The sequence below is a fragment of the Odocoileus virginianus genome, chromosome 10, assembly GCF_023699985.2.
Source record: "Odocoileus virginianus isolate 20LAN1187 ecotype Illinois chromosome 10, Ovbor_1.2, whole genome shotgun sequence".
Taxonomy (NCBI): domain Eukaryota; kingdom Metazoa; phylum Chordata; class Mammalia; order Artiodactyla; family Cervidae; genus Odocoileus; species Odocoileus virginianus.
The window spans coordinates 51,605,609-51,628,796 of record NC_069683.1 but is presented as its reverse complement, the minus strand read 5'-3'; the positions used below and the strand labels follow the sequence as shown (position 1 = coordinate 51,628,796).

General features: G+C 51.9%; 1 protein-coding gene and 1 pseudogene across 1 annotated transcript; one reads left to right on the top strand and one right to left on the bottom strand.

The window, feature by feature from the left end:
* Window positions 1-1,797: 1,797 nt before the first annotated feature.
* On the bottom strand, window positions 1,798-13,821 carry TMPRSS5 (transmembrane serine protease 5). Its single transcript, XM_070472809.1, has 11 exons — window positions 13,653-13,821; window positions 13,032-13,153; window positions 11,852-12,021; window positions 11,392-11,505; window positions 10,108-10,151; window positions 9,337-9,499; window positions 8,178-8,356; window positions 6,255-6,360; window positions 5,715-5,850; window positions 5,288-5,443; window positions 1,798-4,224 (listed from the first exon to the last, which is right to left on the bottom strand). Exons 1-11 carry the CDS (start codon window positions 13,819-13,821, stop codon window positions 4,216-4,218), a joined length of 1,368 nt encoding a protein of 455 aa, XP_070328910.1. The 3' UTR covers window positions 1,798-4,215.
* On the top strand, window positions 13,820-22,991 carry LOC110124271 (lysosomal-associated transmembrane protein 4A pseudogene; annotated as a pseudogene).
* Window positions 22,992-23,188: the final 197 nt, after the last annotated feature.

Here is a 23,188-nt window from a genome sequence, read left to right as displayed (position 1 = left end):
CAGGAGATGCCAAGGGAAAGTAGGCAGAAGGAAAGTGTCCACGGTCTTCAGGGCAGGGAGGAAATTCCCTCACTGTCTTTAGGGAGCTGGCACCATGGAACCCCACCCAGAGCCTGGGGTGTTGGGGAGTAAGCTGGGGAGTCCCTGAGAAAACCTTCACCAGGGCACATGGGACAGGGGGAAAGAAGGCTTTAAAGTCTTCTGCCTGGGGACTCAGCCTCCCAGGGACCCAGAGGGCAGTCGGAGCACAGCCCTGGCGTGAGCCTAAGAAGCCAGAGCAAGCGCGTTCTTTTAGATCTGTCCCAGGCAAAGGGCCCTTCTCCATGGGGGTCCCAAGTGGACACTGTGGATAGAAGTCTTCAGAGGCAACAGAGGTTTGTGTCACAGCCAGCCTGACAAGGCAGATCCCATGGAGACCCCCTTGTCCAGACCCCTTATTTGACAGATGGGGACCAAACCCCAGGGAGGCTGTCACGAGCTCAGGACAGCACATTCTCTAGTGGTTAGAGATGCAGACGGGACTGTCTACCATCAGATGCCAGAGCTTCCTCAGAATAGAGAACGCTCAGAAGATAAGCCTAGTGCTGTGGAAGCCCCAGCCTACCTATCACATTAGTGGAAGACGGCCCCTTCTCTGAGTCACAACTCCTCTCTCCAATCTGTTTGAGTCCCCAGCGTGGTCCACCCAGTACCAACCCCAGGAGAAAACCCTCAGCAGATTTCCCTACACTGCTCAGCCCTGGGGCTTCCAGGGCACTGGAAACCTACAGAGAGTGCCTGCAGGTTCCACGGCTCCCTGTCCTGGCCTTGGAATGTGTAAGAAACGCCAACCTCACCTCTCAGTAGGATGCGGCTCCCCACCTACTGTGAGGCGCCTTCCTAGGGGTGGAGGTATCTGAGACACAGCTTAAAGGGCCATCAACCACACTGGGCTCCAGTGAGTTTGGAAGGAAGCAGGGCCCCGGGGTGACGCAAACCCAAAGGCACATTCTGGTGTGTCTAAGGAGGGAGGTAGAGAGGGATCCAGACCCAGGATGCCGAGGGAGGGGAAAGAGTGGGAGCAGGTGTAGGTGGGTTCTCTTTTGAGCAGCCAGGAGGGATCTAAGTGTATGGTCAGGAGAAGGCAAAGAAGGGAGACAAGAAGAAACAAGGAAGAGACTCGGGAAAAGCATCTCCCAACAGCTGATACACCAGCTTTTAGCATTTATAACATTTCCAGTTTCGTCCTATTGTGGGTGAACCCAACAATTCCAAAAATACAATGCAGGAAACAGCCTGAGGAATGTTCCCAAGGAATGACAGGGCTGCCTCCTTGTTCATGGCCAGTCTTCCTAGGAGAGGACTCCACGGAAGGTCTAACAAGAAAAGAACCTGCACCCCGCAGTACCCTCCAGACCCCAAAGCACAGAGAAGGAGTAGATGAGAGCAGGGCTCTGCCCTGGGCCTGGCAGCTAGGAGCCCCCTTCCTGGGAAGCCTCAGGAGGCTGTAAGCTCTCCCCAGACGGGTGGGAAGCTGAATCCCTGTGGAGAGAGACGGGTTTCCTGCACACAGAACTGCCCTGACTTAGTCAACAACAGGCTCTTGGAGCTCCCTTAGCAATTACTGCCTCACCACTCAGCTTCATGGCTGGCCACTAATAATTTATTGCAAATGTCTCATTTCTCCAATAAGGCAGCCACTTCTCTACCTCTGAATTCCCTGCAGAGAGTATCACAGCTGGGCACCCCAGCTGGTCCTCATTAAAACCCTTCCAGCCCTGAATCTTCCCACCCTCCCTCGCTCCCATCTCCAGCCCTACTCCCTAGCAGCCGGCCCAGGACATTCACTTCTCACTTTTAAGGGCTGGATTGGCAGGTGCTGTGCCGGAAGGGCAGATGAGAGCCTCTGAGTCTGTAGATCTGACTGGTAGCCTGGTGAAATCTACCAGGGCCATCTATAGGCAAAGAGGGAATTGCTATTAGCAAATTCTCTAGCAAGCATTCTCTTTATTGTCCTCCTGTGGGAGATACACATTTGTAACATTTTGAGTCAGATCATGCAAAACTGCCTATAAGAACATGGCTCAGGAAGGGACTCTAGCAGGAGCCATTCAACTTCCCTGGTTTTCATTTCCTCACGTATAAAAAGTAGGGATAGCTATGCATTACTGTGGACAGGTGACTAAACCAGCCCTCCATTCTACACTTCTAGGCAATATTGGACCATCTTGTTCATCTGTGTGAAAAACAGTAAGGTGGATTTGGCATAAACAGTCTCATGGTTCCCATCCTGGCTTTGGCACTTATTAGCTGGCTGGTGCTCGGAAGTCACTTAATCTTTCTGAACTAATATTTTCACCTGTGAAATGGGCACAATAATAGCTTCACCACATAGATGGTGTGAGATTTAAATGAGATACCACGCATAAGCAGGATTGTTAATCTGTAAAGTGGTATCCAAATCTTACTGATTATTAACAGATCATAATGAGTATGGTAAATAAAAACTTTCTAAATAAGCAAGTTCATGTAGGGGACAACAGAAACACAAAAAAGACCACTGCTGATGGATTTGCTGGTCACTCTTCTCTGCCCAGGGAGATAGGCTGCCCTGGAATTGCCTCTTGAAGTGGAGACTTAGAGCAGAGGAGCAAAGGCTGATCTCAGGATGGAGGCTGGAAGTTAAGGCTCTCAGAACACAGGGTGAAGCTACCTCCCACCTATTGGGGCCCCTCCCGCATTGCTTCTGCAATTTGGCAGCAGGCTCCCAGCAAGCACTTCCCCAGGTGATAATACCACAGTAAATTGTGGCCCTTAGTTTTTAAGCACTTCCTGCAAAGGAAGCAGACCCTCCAGAAATGAATCTTCATTTGTACTACCCCTCAAAAAATGCTGATAAACTCATGAAAAAGTTGTTATTGCTAAATGCTAATTGCATTTCATTGGGTAAGCACCATAAAAAATTCATTGCAGTTTTTAGAAACAAGATGCCAACTGCATTTTAATTGCTAGAGAGGAGAGAGTCAGGGAGAAGCTTAACCAGGAAAATGCTAGCTGGGCAGAAACTCAGAAAGACATCTCCCTAAGCCAGAAAACCCAGTCCTGAAACAAGAGCTGAAGAGAGATAGGTCTTGTGAGCCGCCAGACCCTCCCTAAGGAAGCACTGACTGGGTGGCTCTCAGATATGCAGCATTAGAGCACCTGGATATCTGGAGCTATCTGTTTGTTGCCAATCATGACATGTAGATTTAACAAATATAGTCTCTCAGTCATGTTCAACTCTTTGCAACCCCATGGACTGTAGCCCTCCAGGCTCCTCTGTTCATGGAATTTTCCAGGCAAGAATACTGGAGTGGGTTGCCATTCTCTTCTCCAGGGGATCTTCCCAACCCAAAGACGGAACCTGGGTCTCCTGCATTGAAACCAAATTCTTTACCTTCGCAGCTACTAGAGAAGTCCTAACAAATGTAAAGAAGTACAGAGATAAGCACTAGAGAGACAAGCAGGAGTCAGCTCCAGAGCTTTAAGAAACATGCATGGGAGGGAATTATTCTAATACCACCTTCTCGTGGGCATGTGAGAGAGAGAAGGCGGGAATGGGAGGAGGAGACCGAGACCGTACTTCACGTTAATACCGGAAGTCCTGGAGCAGTTCACAGAACTGTCATTTTAAAACCTCCCCGCTATTCCATTGCCGACCAGAGTATTCTTACAGTGGTCTCCTGCCCCACTGCAGCAGAGCCAGCCAGAGCCAGGGGAGAGCAGGAAGTAGGTGAGATCCACAGGAGAGTGGGGAGGATTCTGACTCCGTGGGCTTAACCTGGGCTGACCCAGTCCTGACCCAATCTGCCCAGGAGCATCCCAGTCTGGGTCTCTGGGGAGGCATTTCCCCGACCTGAGAGTGCGGAGAAGGCAGGCCCAGGGCAGGCCTGGGCATCCTCCCAAAGATGGGCAAAGGGCCACAGAGGGGAGGAGACAGAAGGGCAGGCTCCTCGCTGCCGCTGACAGCCTCTTCCTCTCCAGCTGCGCCCCCTGCCCCAGCCCGCTGCTCCCCCAGCTTCCCAGCCCAGTCCCAGCTTCCCTCCTGTCATTGAGGCTCTCCGCTGAGACAGACTGGAAATCAGGGCCCAAGGAGAGAGGCACAGTGGCCTGGAGGCTGGCCGGTGGGTGGTGACGGTCTCCTGTGCACTGAAAAGAGATCCATGCCTTCTGCGTCCAGGGCTGCTTCTCCTCCATCTAGCGAACCTGCCAGAGGGCCCAGGAAACATGAGGCTGGTGTGTAGTGAGATGGAGAAAACAAATCAATATGACTGGGGAAGGGAGTCCTGGGCTGAAAGAGAAAGGAGCTGATCGGGAGCAGGGCTCCTCCTTCCATGAGCCAAGCAGCTAGCATTTTCATAGATCACTTATTTTATATATAGCAGTGTGCATATGTCCAAAAGAATCTTAAAAAGAGTGGATATATGTATCTGTATAACAGATTCACTTTGTTGTACACTCAAAACCAACACACTACTGTAAATAACTATACTCCAAAAACAATTTTTTTAAACATCACTTAACCACTCAGCTCCTTCATTTCCACTTCTATCAAATGGGACTGGCATATCTGTTTCTCCAGGGTTTTTGTAAGGTTTGAATGAGAAGATGGATACATAGGTGTCCTGTAAACTCTATAAAGTGTATTATCCACCACCTGCCCTGAGCCCAGCTTTGCAGAAAGACGCTTCCCACTATCATGCGGGAAATCTATTTGTAAAGGACTTTATACAAATCACGGGCTTTTGTTTTCTCACTTGCATTTCCCACTGTAAGGATGAAGTGGAGAGGTAGGCTCAGGACCACACAGAATGAATTAGTTGCTGAAACCAGACTGCTAGATGCTGAGCTCTCCCTCACACACGGAGGGCAGGCAGGACCAGGGAAGAGAAACGGTCATAAATAAATGCTTCATAACACTTGGGTCACTCACTCCAAGCCTAGAGCTGAGCAGGCCTTATTTCATGTAATCTTCATCATGTAATCTTATATCACAGCATATAAGATAGACTGGATGGTTATAACCAGGACACTGAAGTTTACCAAGCTTAGGAATCTGGGCTACAAACTCAGATCGATTGATTCTTCCCGAGTGAACGCTTAAACTGATAGAATGGATTCAGCCGTCATAAGCACCACTTCCTCTCCGAAGTCTAAAACCTTCCCCCTCCCCCAGCAAAGCTCAGGTCTAAGGGTCTAAGGGTGAGGGTCGCGGTTTCCGAGGGTTGGGTCTTTCACAAACCGGTCTTCTCCCCTTGCCCCCACTCACCTGCGCCGCGCTGTCCTGAATCCAGTACAGGAACTCGGCAACCTTGGCGTAGACTCCGGGGTGGCTGGGTTCTGCGCAGCCGTGTCCCCAGCTGACCACCCCCACCAGGCGCCACGTGCCCTCGTCCAGACACACCAGGGGACCCCCGCTGTCCCCCTGAGGGATCCAGCCGCCGGACACAGAGAAGCGGGCAATTAAGTCCCTCCTAGTGGAGGGGAGCCAGCGTGCTCCCCGCCCCCACCATAGGCTGGGCGCACACCCTGCACTCCAAGCCGTCCTGCTTCCAGGATGAATCCCGTCTCGCCTCGCCCCTCCTCGCCCCTCACTGCGCTGCCCACTTGCCTGGGCTCCTCCTCTCCTACCAGAGAAGACATGGGCCAGGCGCGCAGCCCGCAGCCCCTGCCCCGCACCAGGCCCTCGGCCGCACCTGGCACGCATCCGCCCTCCCGTCGAGGTGGCCGGCACACAGCATGCGGGGCGTCAGGGCCCCGCTGTGCACGCAAGGGCTGTTGCAGAGCTGGGCGCTGAGCAGGGGCACCACGGCGTCCTGGAGCACGTCGGAGCGGGAGGTAGATGGGAGACGCGAGGGTCACAGATGGAGGCGGGCAAGGCGGAGGCGCTAGAGGGCGCCAGGGACCCCAGGGACATGGGAGCCCAGGACTCTGGCCAGGAGGGTCCGTCTGACTTGGAGGGGAGGGGTGTGCATCACACATACACCCTGATGCTGAGGCCCTGACACTCCTGGGAGGCGGGGAGGGAGAAGACAGGGCCTGGGTTTCGGGCAAAATACCAGTTTGTTCTCCCAGAAGGACCCTGGGGCCCCCCGGTCTGACCAAGGGTGATGCCAGAGGAGAAGGGGACTCGTGTTGCCCTGTGGCCAGCGAGGAGGAGGCCGAGGTGCCTCACTTCTGGGGACAGATGCCTCCCCTCCCACCCCCCATCCTGTGCACCCAGGGCCCTGGGAGCTGACTTACTGTGGCTGGGGTCAGTGTGGCCCCAGCCAGACACCCAGCACTCCGAGCCCCTCGGAAAATCCCGCTCTTCCGCCGGCAAGCATACGGCCCCCACGGTGTCTGCAGAGAGGCAGTGGTCCTGGGCCCCACTCAGGCTCCGCCTCTCTGCCCCGGAGCCTGGGCGCAAGGACCAGGGCCGGCCAGTCCTCCTCGCCCCTTCTTCAAACAGCCCTAGTTCCAGCTTCCTGTGTGGCTGTGCAGGCCAGGCTCGGTACCACCTGGGGGTCATCATTCACGCAGAGGACCATGTAGAAAGGGCAATGTACACGGCGCCCTAGGCTGGGCGGGGTACACGTGATACCCCCAACCTGGGACCGATGAGGAGTGGGAACTTCTGCTGGGCGCTTGTACCTAACCTCTCCTAATAAGGACCCAGTTTAGATTTTCCCCAGGGTGTCTGGATCCTCTTGGACATGGTTCCAAAACTATGGGACCTGTCCTATGGGTCAGGCCGAACCTGATTTTACAGAGTGTATAGACCTGCCCTTAGGTAAACACCACTTCACTGGGAGAAAGTATTTCCTCTTCGATTCTCTTTCACCCCCTCTGCATTGAGGAGACAGGGGCTGTCTGGGCCGTTCTCTGCCTCTCTCAACTCCGGTCCACCCCTTCTAAGCAGAGAGAGTGGCCCGACTCAGCAGTTCTGCAGAGCTGAGTGCCAAGCTGGGACTTGAGCACTGTTTTGCTTCCAGTCTGTACATTTTTGTGATTGTTATATTCACTCTAAGTCATAAGGTCTCCAGTTTGGTAGAAACCTCAAGTTTCCCTTTAAGTATATTTAAGTCAATTTAGAAGCATAAACTGTTGAACAATAGTGCAGAGAGCAGTCGTACGTGGTAGACTCTATAAACAGCATAGAGCAACATCTGTGGCTGGGATACCCCAACAGGAAACAATGGAAGGGAGGAGTGCTGAGTGTGAATGTGTGTGTGTGTGCACGCATGCACGTGGTGTGAGAGTATGCATGCACAGGAGTAGGTGTGTGTGTGCACTTATGTGAGCCTTGCACAGTGTGTGAGTGTGCATGCACAGGCACATGCCTGGCACACGCATGTGAAAGAGGGAGCTGCCTGACCTTCGAGGGCAGACTCTGTGGAGGAGACGCCCTGCCCGGGAACTGTTTGCCTCCTCAACTGGAACAGTGTCACTTCCCTCGTCGTTACACACCTGCCTCAGCTCCCTGTCAGGCTTGTGATGAGGGTGGGGAGGTGAAAGGGTTGTTACAAGGATGGGGGTGGTGGTGAAAGGATGTTTGCTAAAGTAAGTCTTATTAACCATAACATGGTGCTGCTTATTAACTGTTATCCTGTTAACTATACGTGCTGTGTGCTAAGTCGCTTCAGTTGTCTCTTGACTCTACAACCCCATGGACTGTAGCCCACCAGGCTCCTCTGTCCCTGGGATTCTCCAGGCAGAATACTGGAGTGGGTTGCCATTCCCTCCTCCAGAGGATCTTCCTGACCCAGGGATCAAGCCTGTGTCTCTTACATCTCCTGCCTTGGCAGGCGGGTTCTTTACTACTAGGGCCACATAAGAAGCCCAGTAACTATATAGTTAACTATTATCCATCCTAACCTGGCTGGGACCTGGCACCAGCCTGGGAACTGGGTGGAGCAGCCTGCTGGAGATGGAGCCACTGGGAAGCTTTTCTGGGGACCTCGAGGCAAATCCCACCTGCCACCCAGCTATGAAAAGGGCCAGACCCTTTGTCCCCAAAAGAGCATGTGGAAGAGTTGGTGCAACCCAAGGTCCCCGTGATGCCAGAGTCCATGACGGCCCCCAAATGAAGTCACCGTTGTAGGGTTCACAGCATGGAGGGGTCTTAGGAACCCTCGTGGCTCCCACCCTCCGGGCACCGCCCCTCGCCGCAGCCTCACCTGAGAAGTGCAGTGGGGTGCGGAGCCACAGGAGGGCCACATCATAGTCATGGTTCTGGGCTCTGTACAGAGGGTGGGTGATGATCCGCTCCACCGCAGCCCCTTGGTGTGGCCTGACCGTGCTGTGGCTGACCAGCCCCGTATGGACCCGCCACCTGGACAGACGGGACAGCCTGAAACTGCACACGAAGGCCGTGCTGAGCCCGGGGGAAGGAGGGCAGGAGACGCTGACATAGGTGAGGTGGCAGGTGGAAGAAGCCACCAGCGAGGCTGTGAGTGGGGCCCCAGCCCCGGGCTGCAAGTTCCCAGGACCCAGGCCTTTTCGAATCTGCCCCAGCATTTGGTAAGACACAGGGCAATCAGTAGGTGCTTAATAAATGCTCAGGCCCTGATGGATTGAGAAGTGAGACGCTGTGGTCATCGGCCACCACGGCCTCCCTCCAGCATCACCCCCTCCAGGTTTTGCAGCACATAAGGAAGAGCCTCGTGTGGTATGAGAGCTCTAAGCTGAGTCAGCAAGGCTGCCCTCAGCGCTGTCCCCCCACTTCCTAGGTGTGGTCTCCCCACTTCCTAGGTGTGATCACGGGGGAGCCACTTCCCCTCTCCTGGCCTTGGCTTCCTCGCTGTAACATGAGGGTTATACTGCCTGCCGCCCAAGAAGAGGGCTGGAGAACCCTTCCTTCCTTCCTACCAGTGTTAAGACCTACTGTATTTCAGGACTGTTGTAGGCCATGCGAACAAGGCAAGGGAAATCCACAAAGGGATTCAGTGGTAAAGAAGACTCTTGCCTGCCACCATGGAGGCAGGAAGGAGGACTGGAAGCTCCAGTCTGAAGGGGAGGAAAGCCATAAAGAATGACATGGAAACTGATTTAATTATGGTGCTGATAAACCTTAAGAAGTACAGAAGACTGTGAGCAGGAAAGCACTTTAAAACCTTAACAACCAAATGAAGCCGAAGAACCCATGTTTGTATTATTACTGCCATTCCAGCAGGATTGTGCTTGGCACCGAACAGGGGGAATTTCACAAACACCCCGGGGCCCACTCGCAGCAGACGTGGCAGGCAGGCAGCTGGACATCTTACACAGAACATACTGACGGCCGACAGAAAAGTCCCCGGAGGCACCCTCCTCCCGTTTTGGAGCCCCCCGACTTGCCTGTGTGTGCAGTGCGCGGCGGTCACCACCCAGCGCAGGCCCAGCACGGAGGCCCCGCACATGTACCGGGAGCCCAGGGCCACGCCGGCCTGCCAGGGCCAGCGCCCAGGAGCTGCTGCCTGCCAGCACACGATCCGGGAAGCCAGGGGCCTGGCCCCACACTCTGCAAACAGACAAGCGCCCGTGAGATGGACACAGAGGCGGCTGTCTGCCGGGGAGTGTGGACGGCTACCGTTTATCATTCCTGGTCCTAAGCATGGAGCGGAAAGGCCCTCTCGCTAAGGGAGGGACTGTGACTGTGTCATCCATGGAGCCTCAGGACCTAAGAAAGCGCCTGGGCCATAGGAGAGATCAAATGGGAGGCTGTCGTGCGGGAGGACAAATAAAGACGACACTTGAAGATGGCCAGGTGACCGGGAAACGGGAGAAAGGAGCTCCATGCGCTGTCTCCCACTTGGCCCTCCTTAGACTCTGGAAGCTGCTGCTCCCCCTTTGGGATGCTCCGGAAGAAGGGGAGGGGGTGTCAGAGGCCAGGGCGGGGGGTGAGGCAAGGAGGTTGCCTGCCCGGATCAGTGGCTGGTGGGGGCAGAACAGAGGCATCCATGGGGCTCTGTTCTGGCAAGACTGTCTGCAGGAAGGGCCCCGTGGGTGGGTGGGCAGGATATCCCCCCAGACCCAGGCGAGCCTCGAACTGGGGCTCTCCCACCCTAGGGGCATGGGGGAGACCCCCTTCTGCCAGCGCCTCCTTCCCAGACCCGGGAGGGGACTCACCGGAGCACTTGAGGGAGACGATTTGACCAGAAGCACAGCGGTCCCTGCGAAACAGAGGCAGCCCCAGCAAGGAGCTGGCCGGGGGCCCAGCCCGGGCCCAACACCCCCTGGGGCCTGCAGGAGGGGGCGTTGTTGGGGAACAGCAGACAGGGCCGCTCTATGGCCACGGCTGTCTGCTTCCCGCCCCCACCCAAGCCTTCAGACCCCTCCGCGTGGCAGGTCTCCCGGGCAGTAAGCAGTCTCCGCCTGGCCACTCAGGGCGTCAATGTGGGCAGAGCCCAGAATTACAAACAGAGCCTTGATGGATGTAAAAATGCAGTTGTTCCCGCTAAAGCCCCAAGTATGTTCGAGTGAGAGTGGATAGGCAAGTGAGTGAACGGACACGGTCCTTCACCTGCTGTTCCTGCCCAAGCCAACCCCACTTCATCCAAGCCCTCTGCCCAGCGCAGTATACTCACAGCCCGCCCTCCTCTCCCCTCCTCTTTCTTGGCATAAACCTCCACTTCTTTTGGACCAAAGCCCTCTTCTCTTTGTGCATCTCTTGGCCCCAGCATCCAACGCCTGGATCCTCACAGCCCTCCGGCTCTCCTGGCCGAAGTCTCTCCACTGCTGTTTCCCTTTGCCTGTTCCAACATCTAAGGCAGGAGCGCTGCATTCCCCTGATGGAGCATCAGGGGGCAGGAGCTGGGTCAGAGGGGCCAAGGTTCAGACAGGAACAGTGTCTGCAGTGGTGAAAAGGCTTCAGAGCAGGGTTGAGAGGACTGCTGGGGAGCTTGAGGACGCCCACCCCCAGGATCAGGGGAAGGTCCGTCCCAGAGCCCTCTCTTCTCTGGAGAGTCTCTGGGTTCCAAGCAGTCTACTCTCTCTCTCCTGAGATACCAGAGTCATCCAAATGAAGTGCATCAGGGGTAAGGGGGACTAGTTTGGAGGCAAGAGCCTGGTTTCAAGACATGGTTTGGCCGATTATCAGTTCTGTGACCTTACACAAGGCCCTTTACCTCACTGAGTCTCAGTTTCCCCATCTGTGAAATGGGAATAAGAGTACCATTTCAAATCCTCTGACAATAACACCCAATCCTGCCATTTTTGTGAGGGGCAAACAAACAATGTATATGGGTAGAACTCGTATGAAGTGAAACATTCCTGTCTGTCGTCCTATCTAACACCTCTGGTGTCCTCACCACTAGGCTCCCATGATTGGAAGATTTTTGTTGGGTTACTCACAGAAGTGAGGGGCATCACTCAGTCCCACCCCCAAGCTCACCCCTTCCGGAGAAGCCCTACCTAGGCTGCCACACCTCCTCCGGGAAGCCTTCCAGTCCAGGAGAGAGCTGAGCAAACTCCCTGGAACTGTTGAGCCTGATGTCAGACAGGTTCACTGCCTTGTGGTGAGTGAGTCTTGATAGGAAAGGGGAATCAAATGGGAGGAAATTGGCTTTAAATGGCAATATGAGAGATGGGGCGTTAGTATAACAAAATGTATAGAAGATGCTGCACCAGGGTAGTGACTGAGCAAGACTTTGACAATGAATGCTTCTGCTGGGATTTATATTTTGTTGAAAGCAAGGATGCCCAAAGGAGAGAAATAGGCTGGGGCACCATCCTGCCCAGAGGCCAGGAGATGACCAAAATGACCTCTTGCCATTTCCTGAGTACCCTGATGGTAGCAGGCAGGTTCTCCAAAGCCCCTCCCTGACCCACCCACCCTCCACCCTGCCCAGGCCCCAAGTCTGGCCCCAGTTACCTGAGATGTCCGAGGCTCCTGCAGACCCGCGCCCCCAGGGCAGAGCTCCAGCCCTCATAGCAGACCAGCAGCCAGTCTGGCCGGGCCCTCAGCTGTACTTCCAGCAAGATGTCCTCAGAAGTGTTTATTCTGAAAGAAACTGAGATCATGGCATGAAAGCCACTTCCCGTCTGCAGCAGGATGGAGGGGCTGGACCCCTCACCGTGGGGCCTGAAGAGGCCTTCATGATCGCCCGGGTCACCCAATGTCAGGCTCCCTGTTCCCCTGGGAGCCAGCGGTGCTGAGAACAAAAGAACCCCTCTCTCTGCTGCCTTTCAGGTTTGTGTTTAACCAGGCGCTTTCACACGAGCTCCATCACCAAGGGTCACAGCCGCCCGATGGCATGAGAATGCCCATCCTCCCCATTCTGCAGCAGGAAGTAAGGCACGAAGATCAAGCAACCTGCCCTGGGTCACAGGATCTGCAAGTGATGGAGCTAGGTCATCCGATTTCAAATCTTGTGATGGTACGGGTGATGGTGCCCACTTTTTGAGCATCTGCTTTTTCCAGGCTCTGTGGTAAGCTCCCTTACTTTATGCTCTTATTATGCTTACAGCTTCACGCAGTAAATATTTTTATCTCCACTTCATGGAGAAGGACATGGAAACTCAAAGAAGTAATGTATTCAGAGGCACACACAGCTAGCAAAGGCAGGCAAGCTGATCCTAACTAATTTCTGTAACTGATTCTAACCCCAGCCTTGGCAGCACCGTATCTTCTGACCCTTCACCCTTACCTGGAGGGGAGGGGACAAGATTGGAGGGGGGAATGGGGAGATAGTGTGGTGTGATGTTTCCAGCCCTCTACGCCACCTTTGCCACTGGGCCAAGACCCCTGTCCACCATGTACTGGCCCCACACACACACCTGGCTCCTCTTCCCCCATACAGCCGGCTCCCTCTGTCCAAATGGCAAGTCACCACCTCTCCTGGCAGCCTGGTCTTTTAGTGGTGCCCCCATTAGGGATCAAAACAGTCCCAAGGAGTGCTGAAAGCCCTGATTAAGAGATCAGCTCCTGGAGGCTGGACCAGGACCTCACCCTCACAGCACAGGACATGTAGGTGGATGACTGCAAATTCAAAGGATCCCAGCTCTGTGCAGGGGCCCTGGGCCTGGTGGGGTGGGGAGGGGAGTCTCCCCACCTTGGGGGTGTGGCTCACCTGTTCTGGGAATCTGAGGCTGCTGGCCTCAGAGCAGTTCAAAGTCATCTCATCCTGCAGGGTTCCAGGAGTGGGCTGAGAGGCAGCTGGCCACAGATACAGCACTTCAGAGGACAAGGAACAGGAGAGGGTCACAGAGAAGAGGCTGGGAAAGGAAGGGGTCCCCAGGAGGGGGCCCGGGCGCAGAACAAGACTCCTGCTGCAGAGGGAGGCAAGGCAGCCCCCGGGGACTCCTCATTACCACCCTGCTTTCGGCAGGTCCCTCCCAACACGCAAAGAGGCATCGTGCTCTCTGTCTCGTCTATCTGTCTGTCTCTCTCCCTTGCGCGCACTAGGAAAGATCTCCAGGGAAAGCTTGACTAGGGCCTCCCTGAATCACCCACTCAAGCACATTTCTCACTATAGGACAAAAACGTTCCTCTGCATAGAGCCTGAACCCCTCCAGCTGGACCTGCATCCTGTCTCCACTTGCAGTCAGAGTAGATGGAAGAGGCAGTCATCCCACCTGCCCAAGACACCTGCTCACTACCTGCTCTTCTCTCCTAGCACCCCCAGAGTCCATTCTTTGTCCCTCCCCCAGCCACTGAAAGTCCCAGAACTGACCTAGAAGCCAGGAGCTGACGCCTGCACCAGCCAGCAGCCCCAGGGCTCCCAGCACCGCCCAGCCGCGCCACCCGACACACCAGTGCCCTGCCCCAGAGTCTGTGGAGGGCAGAGGAATGTCTGAGGGCCCTGCCCCTGCCCACCAGCCCACTGCACCCCGAGGCACCATGGTGGGGCCAGACAGCCAGCGAGCAGCAGCAGGAGTTTGCCCCACTACACCTGCCTACCTCCCCCTGCCCCATTATCATGGGATGGGTGGGGGCGGGGGTGCAGAGCTCTGATCACTGGAGCCTCAGAGCCCACTCAAGCCCCCAGATGAGAAACAGAGCAAAAGCAGGTCTAGGACAGATAGTGAGAAAGCCTCTGGCCATCAGTCATTTAAGGTTGACCTAGGAAGACCTGGAAATGGCAACCCACTCCAGTACTCTTGCCTGGAAAATCCCATGGACAGAGGAGCCAGGCTAGGCTACAGTCCGTGTGGTCACAAAGAGTCGGACACGACTGAGCAACTTTACTTTACTTTACTTTAGGAAGATCTGGGGAGAAAGAAGCTGGGGGATGTGGGAAGATCGTCCCTTCACTGCCCCCTACCCTGTCATTCCCCGGTGGCCCAGTCTGGCCTACTGGGTTGCTGCTGGGTCTCAGGCCTCCGTAGCGGGTCTCCTGGCTCTGCGGATCCCAGACCATCCTCTGCATCCTGAGCCTCTGTTGGGGCTTGGCCATCCAGCATTGGGCTCTGTGGAGACAGCTGTCAGTCACTCAGCAAGAAGAAAATCTCCACCCACCGCAAGTCCCCGCCCTCTAACTCCAGCCACATCCTCGCTGCCACTTGCAAGTCTTTTGCCACCCTGGGGTCTCTGCCTGTGTCCCCATAGAGGCCCCTCGGGCCTCCCAGCTCTCCTGGAACCCCTAGCCCTACCCACCTTACTCTCACCCACCCAGTAAGTGTCACAGCAGACACCCGAGTCTAGATTAGGCTGACTCCGAAGCCCACACTTTTCACCAACCCCTCGCCAGCATGGAGGGCATCCACTGAATCCCTCAACATCCCTCATCAAATCCTAAGATCCCACCTTCATCATTCCCTCCTATCTCAGAGGAAGAAGAGCCCCTCCCCCAGTGAACCATGCAGTCACTCACCCAGTAAATAGTATTTAGCCCAAGTGGACAGGCCACGATAGGGGATGCTATAAGGAGTTCAAGATAAATGAATGTGGACCTCCACCACCACCACCCAAAAAAATCTGTATGTGAGTCCTTGAAGGTAAGTTGTGTTCAGTGACAAAAGGGAAGTTCAGTTCAGCTACCACTGGGATTCAAAGGGATAACTTTCTTCTTATTGGGAAGATCAAGAAAGCCTTCTTGGAAGAGGTAGCCTTTAAGACAGGCCTTCATAGATGAATAGGGTTTGAAATGACATATATGGGCATTGGGTGTTCCAGGAAAAAGGTACTGAGGAGGCAAAGGAATGGGAGTAAGAAAGCTTAGAGGAGGGTAGGTCAGACATTTGTTTGAAGTTCATGAGCCGTGAAGAAGAGTAATGGAGAATAAGATCTTGGCAAAAACCACCGGACAAGCGGTTCAAAGCCAGGTCTACAGCATACTGTGTGAACGTCGTAACTTATCAGCCCTCCAAATTTTAATTTTCTCATTTATGAAATAACGGTGATAAGTCCTGCTTCCCGTTGAGTAGTCTCCCCTCTCTAGCCTTGTCTCTATTCCTTCTCCAAGCCAGAGTGATCTTTCTAAAATGCAAACATGAGCAAGTTAACCCCATCTTCATAGCACCCAGTAGGTCTTTGTAGCCTTCAGGAGAAGCACCCTGCCATGACTCACAGCATCTTCTGTGATCTCACCCCTCCTCAGCTCTCCATCCTCACCTCCCAGCACTAACTCCTCCACAGCAGGACTCGGGGTCATGTTAACACACATGCCCATCCTCACACCTTCACACACTCTCACTCCATGAAGGCATGGGGCCTGCTCTTCCCTTCCGCATACACTGACCCCTAGGGCCCTTGAAAACTCAGCTTGAGTGCCATCTTTCCAGGAAGCTTTCTTCAACCCACAGGGCACCTATTGTGACCCTATATTATGCTTCTTTACTTGTCTTTCTCTCTCCCCTTTCTCTCTGGTCTAGGATCCCAAGGTCTGGCTCAAGTCCTAGCACAAAGGGGGAATTCGGTTAATGCACACTGAATAGAAGGAAGGAAAGAAAGAAGAAAGGAAGACAGAGAAAGATAGAGGAAGGAAAGGAGGAAGGAAGAAACTAAACAGATGATGTGGCTAAAAGGGTTTTATAAAGTAAAACACAAATATTAAGTATAATAATAAATTAATAGTATGTTAGTTGCTCAGTGATGTCTGACTCTTGTGACACCATGGGCTATAGCCCGTCAAGCTCCTCTGTCCATGGAATTCTATAGGCAAGAATACTGGAGTGGGTTGCCATTTCCTTCTCCAGGGGATCTTCCTGACCCAGGGATCGAATCCAGGTATCCTGCATTGCAGGCAGACGCTTTACCATCAGAGTCACCAGGGAAGCCCAATATATTAATTAGAAATATGTAAAAGCTATGGATCCTTTCTTCAATGAAATTATACTCCAGTCAAGTTGAAAGAGTCCCTAAAGTTGAAGTGATGCCCATCTCCCTACAGACCACCTTCCCGTGTCAACAGCCTTGGTCTGGAAAGAATTCCAGGGCACACCCAGCCCTTTTTCCTGTCTCAGATCAAGGGAGCCTGGCTTGACATTCGGCCTCTGAACAAATTGGCCTCACCTGGGACACTGCCCCAACTCAATACTCACCTGTCCAGGTTCCTGTGGTAGCCTGCAAAAATGGTCTTTAATGACACAGGTCCTCCTTTTGAGTGATAATGATTTACTAAGAGTCACCTATGGGCAAAGCACCTGGCTTAGCCACATGGGGGATGAGAGAGGGAAATAGATGTCAGCCCCCAGGGAAATGAAACCAGATGCCTGGCCACACAGGGCCCCCTCTAGGATCCAGCCTGTGCACCAGAGCTGCCAGGGGCAAAAGGAAAAGAGGGTGGCAGAGGATGAGATGGTTGGATGGCATCACTGATTCAGTGGACATGAAATTGGGCAGACTCTGGGAGATGGTGAGGGACAGGGAGGCCTGGCATGCTGCAGTCCATGGGGTCGCAAGAAATCAGACTTGACTTAGCCACTGAACAACAACAAAGAAGCCCAAGGGTGGGGTCAAGGGTGGGGTTGAAAGAGAGAGAGGCCAGAACAGGGTTTGGCCTTACCATGTGGGTCAGTGGCACCGATGAAAGCCTGGGGTTCTGCTAGGCAATGTCCTGGCTCTGTTCTTGGATCAGCATTGATTAAATAGCCTGGCCAGTTTGGTTGGAGGCTGAGGTCTCCATGAGCTTCACACATGGCTCCTCCCTTCATTGCCCTACACACACACACACACACAAACACACCCCAGAGAGACAATGAACTCTGCTCAGAAACCATGAATAGACCCCTTGTTGCAGGAAAGGGGACCAAGGGCTAGGCTGGCTGGGCAGCCCCAGCCCTCCCATCTGCTAACTGGAAGCTTAGAAACAGAGAAAAAGAAAAAGGTTACAAGGAGGAGGGGAAGCCAGCTCCTGCTGCTTAGCAACCAGGTCCCTTGTGCCAAAAAGTGTGCCCCATGCATGCTGGCATAATACACCCCCCACCCCTTCCCGCTGACAGGGCTGTATTCAGGAGACTGACATTAGCTTTTGTTGAAATGCTTCTGAGCCCTGCGGATGAGATCTCACCCCTGCGTGGGTTGGCTTTCCCAGAAGTCTGGGGCTGTCTCTGTGCTGCAGTTGGGATGATGACGAGGGATCTCTGTCACCTCTCTTCTCTGGGCTGCACTTATCACCCCAATGCCAGGGAAATGGGCCCTGTCCACCTCACTGCCCTGGGAACCAGCTACTAGAGGAGACTTTAGTGCCATGTTGCTTCAAAGCACGAGGATGGGCTAAACACACCTGGCAGCCACATCTCTTTAGCCAAGGAGGCAGAAGAGGTCCCAGGGAAGGGAAGGGCTGGTGTGGCTTCTCCTCCTCCAATGCCTCTCAGAGATTCCTCAGGTGGGACAGTTAAGAAATGGGCTTTACAGTCAGCCTTCATCCAACCCCAGTTCTGCCACTTCCCTTACCCAGCCTCGCCTGTAAAGTTATGATCATAGTACCAGCCTCACAGAGCTGATGCTGGAATTAACTGAGTTACTGGGTATCGAACTCTTAGCTATTGAAGATGGAAGTTTCTGCAGACTTCTCTGGTGGTACAGTGGATAGGAATCCGGCCTGCCAATGCAGTAGACATGGGTTCAATCCCTGGACATTGAAGATCCCACGTGCCGCGGAATAACTAAGTCCATGTGCCGCAACTTCTGAACCCACATGCGCAACTACGGAAGCCCTTGCAGCCTGAGCCTGCGCTCCCCAACAAGAGAAGCCACCCCACAGTGAGAAGCCTACTCAGCACAATCACTGCAACTAGAGAAAGCCCAGGAGTAGCAACGAAGACCAGTACAACCGAAATACATAAATACTTGATCTTTTAAATATATTTTTAAAAATCTTGTAGCTTTATATCTAGTGTCTAACATAGACTCTGTGTAAACACTAGCTACTGTTACAGTATCATCATTCTCATCATCGCACAGAAATCTCCGCACACAATACAATGAAGAGACAGAGGTCAGCTATGAGTCAGTCACAGAAGCAGGAGGAGAACACGATGGCTGGAGCTGAGATGCCCTTGGCCAGGCACTGAGGTCTCCCGACAATACTCTTCAGCCTTAAATACCTACTGTGTGTCAGGAACTGACCTGGGCCTCGGGAATGATAAGTCACAGTTAGGAGCTTGCAGACTGGGAGGAGAGATGGGAACAGATATAAAGAACTGTTTTTGTGCAGAGTGAAATAACAGAAGCAGGGACACAGAGGTACAGGAGAATGAAGGGAGAGCTTATGCCTTACCCAGAGGACCCAGAGATGGCTTCACAATGGAGGAGAAATTTGAGCTGAATTTCTGAGAAATGAGAAGGCAATCACATAGAAGAGCATTTCAAGTATAGTCCAAGGGATATCAGTGAAATGGCAGGGTAAAGGCTCTCAAAAATGGTCTCCTCCATAACAATGAGAAAACTGGCCAAGAATTTGTCAGAATCGACTTTTTTAGAATTCTGGAAAATAATCAAAGGCGAAAGCTATGACCAACCTAGACAGCATATTAAAAAGCAGAGACATTACTTTGCCAACAAAAGTCATATTAGGCAAGAAAAAAATAATAAAAGGCATCCAAACTGAAAAGGAAGAAGTAAAACTCTCCTTATTTGCAGATCATCCTAAAGACTCCATCAAAAAGCTGTTAGAACAAAAAATAATGGCATGGGTGTGCAGTTAGGGCAAATTCTGGACAAAGATAGAAAGAAACCAAAAACATAACTGCCACTTCTGAAGAGCTGCCTCCTGCACACACCATGCCCCTAAGGGTTAAGCCAAACACCTAAGCCACCCCTCCAGCCCGACCCCTGGACACAACCCTCCCCTCACCCCATATGAGAAACACCGCACCTAGGGAGCAAGCAAGCTTGGGAACTTGTTGTTTGTTCCTGCTCCCCACTGCTGCAACAAGAGCCCCAGTAAAGTCTTGCCTGGAAACAAATGAATTTAGTAAAGTTTCAGTATATAAAATCAATAAACAAAACACTATTGTGTTTCTATATACTAATAATTAACTATCAGAAAGATAAATTAGGAAAATGACCCCATTTACAGTTGCATCAAAAAGAATAAAATGCCTAGGAATAAATTTAACCAAGGAGGTGAAATATCTGTACAGTGGAAAGTCATAAGACATTGATTTAAAAAAAAAAAATTGTAAAAGACACAAAATTTGTGCTCATGGATTGGAAGAATTAATATTGTTAAAATGTCCATACTACCCAAATCAATCCAGAGTCAACATGTCAGGAGACCTGGGCCTGGATGGCCTCCAATGTGCTATGACTTACTCGCCTTTCAGAGCATCAGTTTTCTCCTTTAATAAGAGAGATGGTAGATTCAATGGTCTCTCTTAAAAAACTTTATACGTATGACCAATGTCAAGGAGCTCATTCCCTGCGTTTTCTTCTCATACATATAAAGTTTTTTAAAAGAGGCATCTGGCCCAGGGTCTTCCCCATTCCCAAACATGCCCCAGAAGCCCCATATTCATTGAATGGGCAGGCTCCAAGAGAAGAAATCCCACCTGTGACCACAGCTCCGGCCAGTGCCTGTGGAGTTCCAGCTTGATCATTATCTCCCCTTTGCGTCTGCCAGTGAATGACAGCTTCAGCCTTTGTGGATTTAAGCCTGCCCATGATCTTCTCTGACTGCCTCCCCTGTGGATTTCAGACTTGCTTAGACAGCCTCCGTAATTGCTCTCACTTTATCCCCTGGAGAGGGAAAGGTTGGTGCTCCAGGAGGAAAGCATGTCTGGTGTAATGCCGGCTTGAGATTCTGGAACACTCTGTATATCCCCCTTAGTCCCATCCATCCCCCTTCTTTAGCTTCATCTATCAGCATTGAGTCCATCAACCTCAGAGAGTCTCCATCTGTAGCATGGTCCACCTACACCCACAATATCCCTGCATCCCCTCAAATAGCCCCACCTCCTTCAAGTTCTGTTTGGATCATCCCACCAAGGTTAGTTCAAGCCACAGACCCTCCACTGCCCTCCCACAGTCTAATGAGGCCCAAGCACATCCCCTTCCATCCAACCCTCTGGAGAGTGTTTATCTCAATGAAGAAATTAAATGAATGACTCCTAAGTCTAATAAGAAGGAGGCTTTAATGAGTGAAAATTGGGAAAACGCTAGATCCAGTTAACTTATTGCAGACCATTACTGCATATCAATAAACAGTGAAGAAACCCCAAGTGTCTGTTGCCGTATTGCTTGCTTTGATTACAAAGAAATGGATAAATGTATATTTAGAAAGAAAAGAAATCTATGTGGTCTCCTATGGTAATGAGCTGCTTTCTTTCATCAGCATATTGTCTGGAAGAACTCCCTTCTGTCTTGTTATTTTGCCTGAAGTCTAGCATAGGGGATGCCCAAGCAATTCCAAGAGGGGAGGGCAGCCCCTCAGAAGGGTCCTGCAGGGCCTGGCACGCGTGTGTGCTAAGCCTCTTCAGTCGTGTCCAACTCTGTGCGACCCCATGGACTGCAGCCTGCCAGGCTCCTGTCTGTGGGATTCTCCAGGCAAGAATACTGGAATGGGAGGTGACTCCTACTCAATCTGCTCCCCGCATTACCCCCTTTCCTCCCCAGCAAGAAATTTGACTTTTCTTTGGCAAATGGAAATAGGGCATGTCTCGGGATCATCTTTGCCTGCTCCCAACTCCTCACCTTCCATCAGTCATGCAAATTGATCATCTCTCAATTCTCCTTCTTCCAACTTCCCACAGCTATCCCCTGACCATCCACCAGCGTGTTCCCCAGAATGACTCTAACACCCGCCCAGTTTATCTCCTGCCTCTCATCTATTCCATTTGAATCAGTCTGTACCTTTACTCCTTCCTTTTCAAGAAATCTAAATGCTCAAGTATCAACATGAAAGGATAAAATAAATGAAAACCTACCCTTCTTTTTTCTACCATGCTGCCAAAGCAGCATTTCCTAGAGCAAATCTAAACAGATTAAAAACCTACCATGGCTCTCAAGCTCCCGTGATAAAAAGCATCCATTCATTTACTCATTCATTCATTCAGCAAGTTTTTGTTGCTTCCTACCAAGTCCCAGATACACCATTCTAGATTCTGGAGTTACATTAACGAACAAGTCAGGCAGATCCGCTGCCCTCAAGGAGTTTATAGTCTAGTTGGGTCAAGCCAACAATTAGATTGCAGTCTCTGACAGGGAGGAAGAGGATGTAACGGGAGCACCTAACGTGAATCCAGGGTGTTCTTAGCAGGGCACAGACGGTTTTTCCAAGTATATCCAACATATTTTCTAGCCTAATCTTTTTCTTCCCTTAACCCCTTTCGCATAAGCCAGTCACCAGTCCTTCCTACACTAAACCACAGCACGCGTGTTCCTGCTGTCCTCTATTCCTGAAAGACCGTTGCCCCTTTTACTAATTGTTTTAGTCCACCAGTCAGTCAATATTTATTTGTTGAGAATGTACTATCTGCCAAGCACTGTGCAAGCACCAAAGATAGAGTGATGAGCAAAAGTCACACTCAATCCTGCTCCAAAGATCAACCAGCACCCTGGTTAATGGGAAGAAACACACACAAACCAAAGGACCACAGAAGGTGCTCAGTTACATCTCTGAGGAAGTGCTCTGAGAAGCACCAGGTGCCAAAGAGAGCTGGTAACAGACATAAGACTGAGCCTGAACCTGTGTTCTCTGCATTGGCAGGTGGATTCTTAACCATTAGACCACCAGGGAAGCCCTAAGCAGAGCTTTTAGAGCCAAGGTAAAGACTGGGCCTCATCCCTAGAGCAATGGCAATCATTTTTAAAATGCAGCCCAGGAAGACACATCATTTGGCTTATACACAGTGACGGAGCTATTGATATTCAACCGCAGGGTGGAAGGCGTTTGTTAGGGGCCTGGCCAAGAAAGAGGCCCTCAAGATTCCCAGCGGTGTCTATGACTTTCAAGCAGAGCCTCAGTGACCAGCCCTACAGCACCTGATGCTGCGACTATTGCGATGTCCGCACCGGGACAATCATCCTGGGGACCTGATAGACGGTGGCCAACCTGTTGATGGCAATTCTGCTGACCATGGAGGTAACACACCCAAACTCAATGCCAGCTGTCAGCATTCAGTATGAAGCCATTGGCGATTACTATTCGTCCCAGAGAATGGCTGATAATGCCTGTGTTCTCTTTTGCTGTCTCTGTTCTTGTGTTTATAATTGGCTTAACGCTGGGATATGGAGCAATTTCTTATCAACTGGGTTGGTTGACTCCGCTCTTCTGCTACTGGCTTTTTGACTTTTTTCTCAGCTGCCTGGTTGCTATCAGTTCTCTCACTTATTTGCCAAGAATCAAAGACTATCTGGATCAATTACCTGATTTTCCCTATAAAGAAGACCTCCTGGCATTGGACTCCAGCTGCCTCCTGTTCATTGTTCCTGTGTTCTTTGCCTTGTTCATCACTTTAAGGCTTATCTGATCAACTGTGTTTGGGACTGTTATGAATACATCAGCAGCAACATGCCATAGATTACTGTATACCCGGCCTTTGAAGCACCTCCCCAGTATGTTTTGCCAACCTGTGAAATGGCAGTGATGCCTAGGAAAGAACCAACGCCTCCTTATATACCTGCCTGAAGAAAGTCTGCCTTTGTCAATAAACACTGTACCGGCTTTTTGTCCTGTTTATTTTACAGAATGCTGCAAAACAGGCCTCTTCATACTTGTTTGATACAAAGTACATTTTCCTTTGTTCAAGTATTTTTTTTCAAACACTAACAAGCTATTTGGATACGTATTAAATATCAGATTTTGTTGTTGCTGTTGTTAAGAAT

Bases quoted from the DNA above. Each gene is read 5' to 3' on its own strand.
- TMPRSS5 (XM_070472809.1), bottom strand. From the start codon at position 13,821: ATGGTGCCTCGGGGTGCAGTGGGCTGGTGGGCAGGGGCAGGGCCCTCA. The intron at 8,357-9,336 runs GCAAGTCGGGGG...CTTCGTGTGCAG, and splicing joins GCCGCGCACTGCACACACAG to TTTCAGGCTGTCCCGTCTGT. The intron at 5,444-5,714 runs GTGCGGCCGAGG...TGGATCCCTCAG, and splicing joins GGAGGGCGGATGCGTGCCAG to GGGGACAGCGGGGGTCCCCT.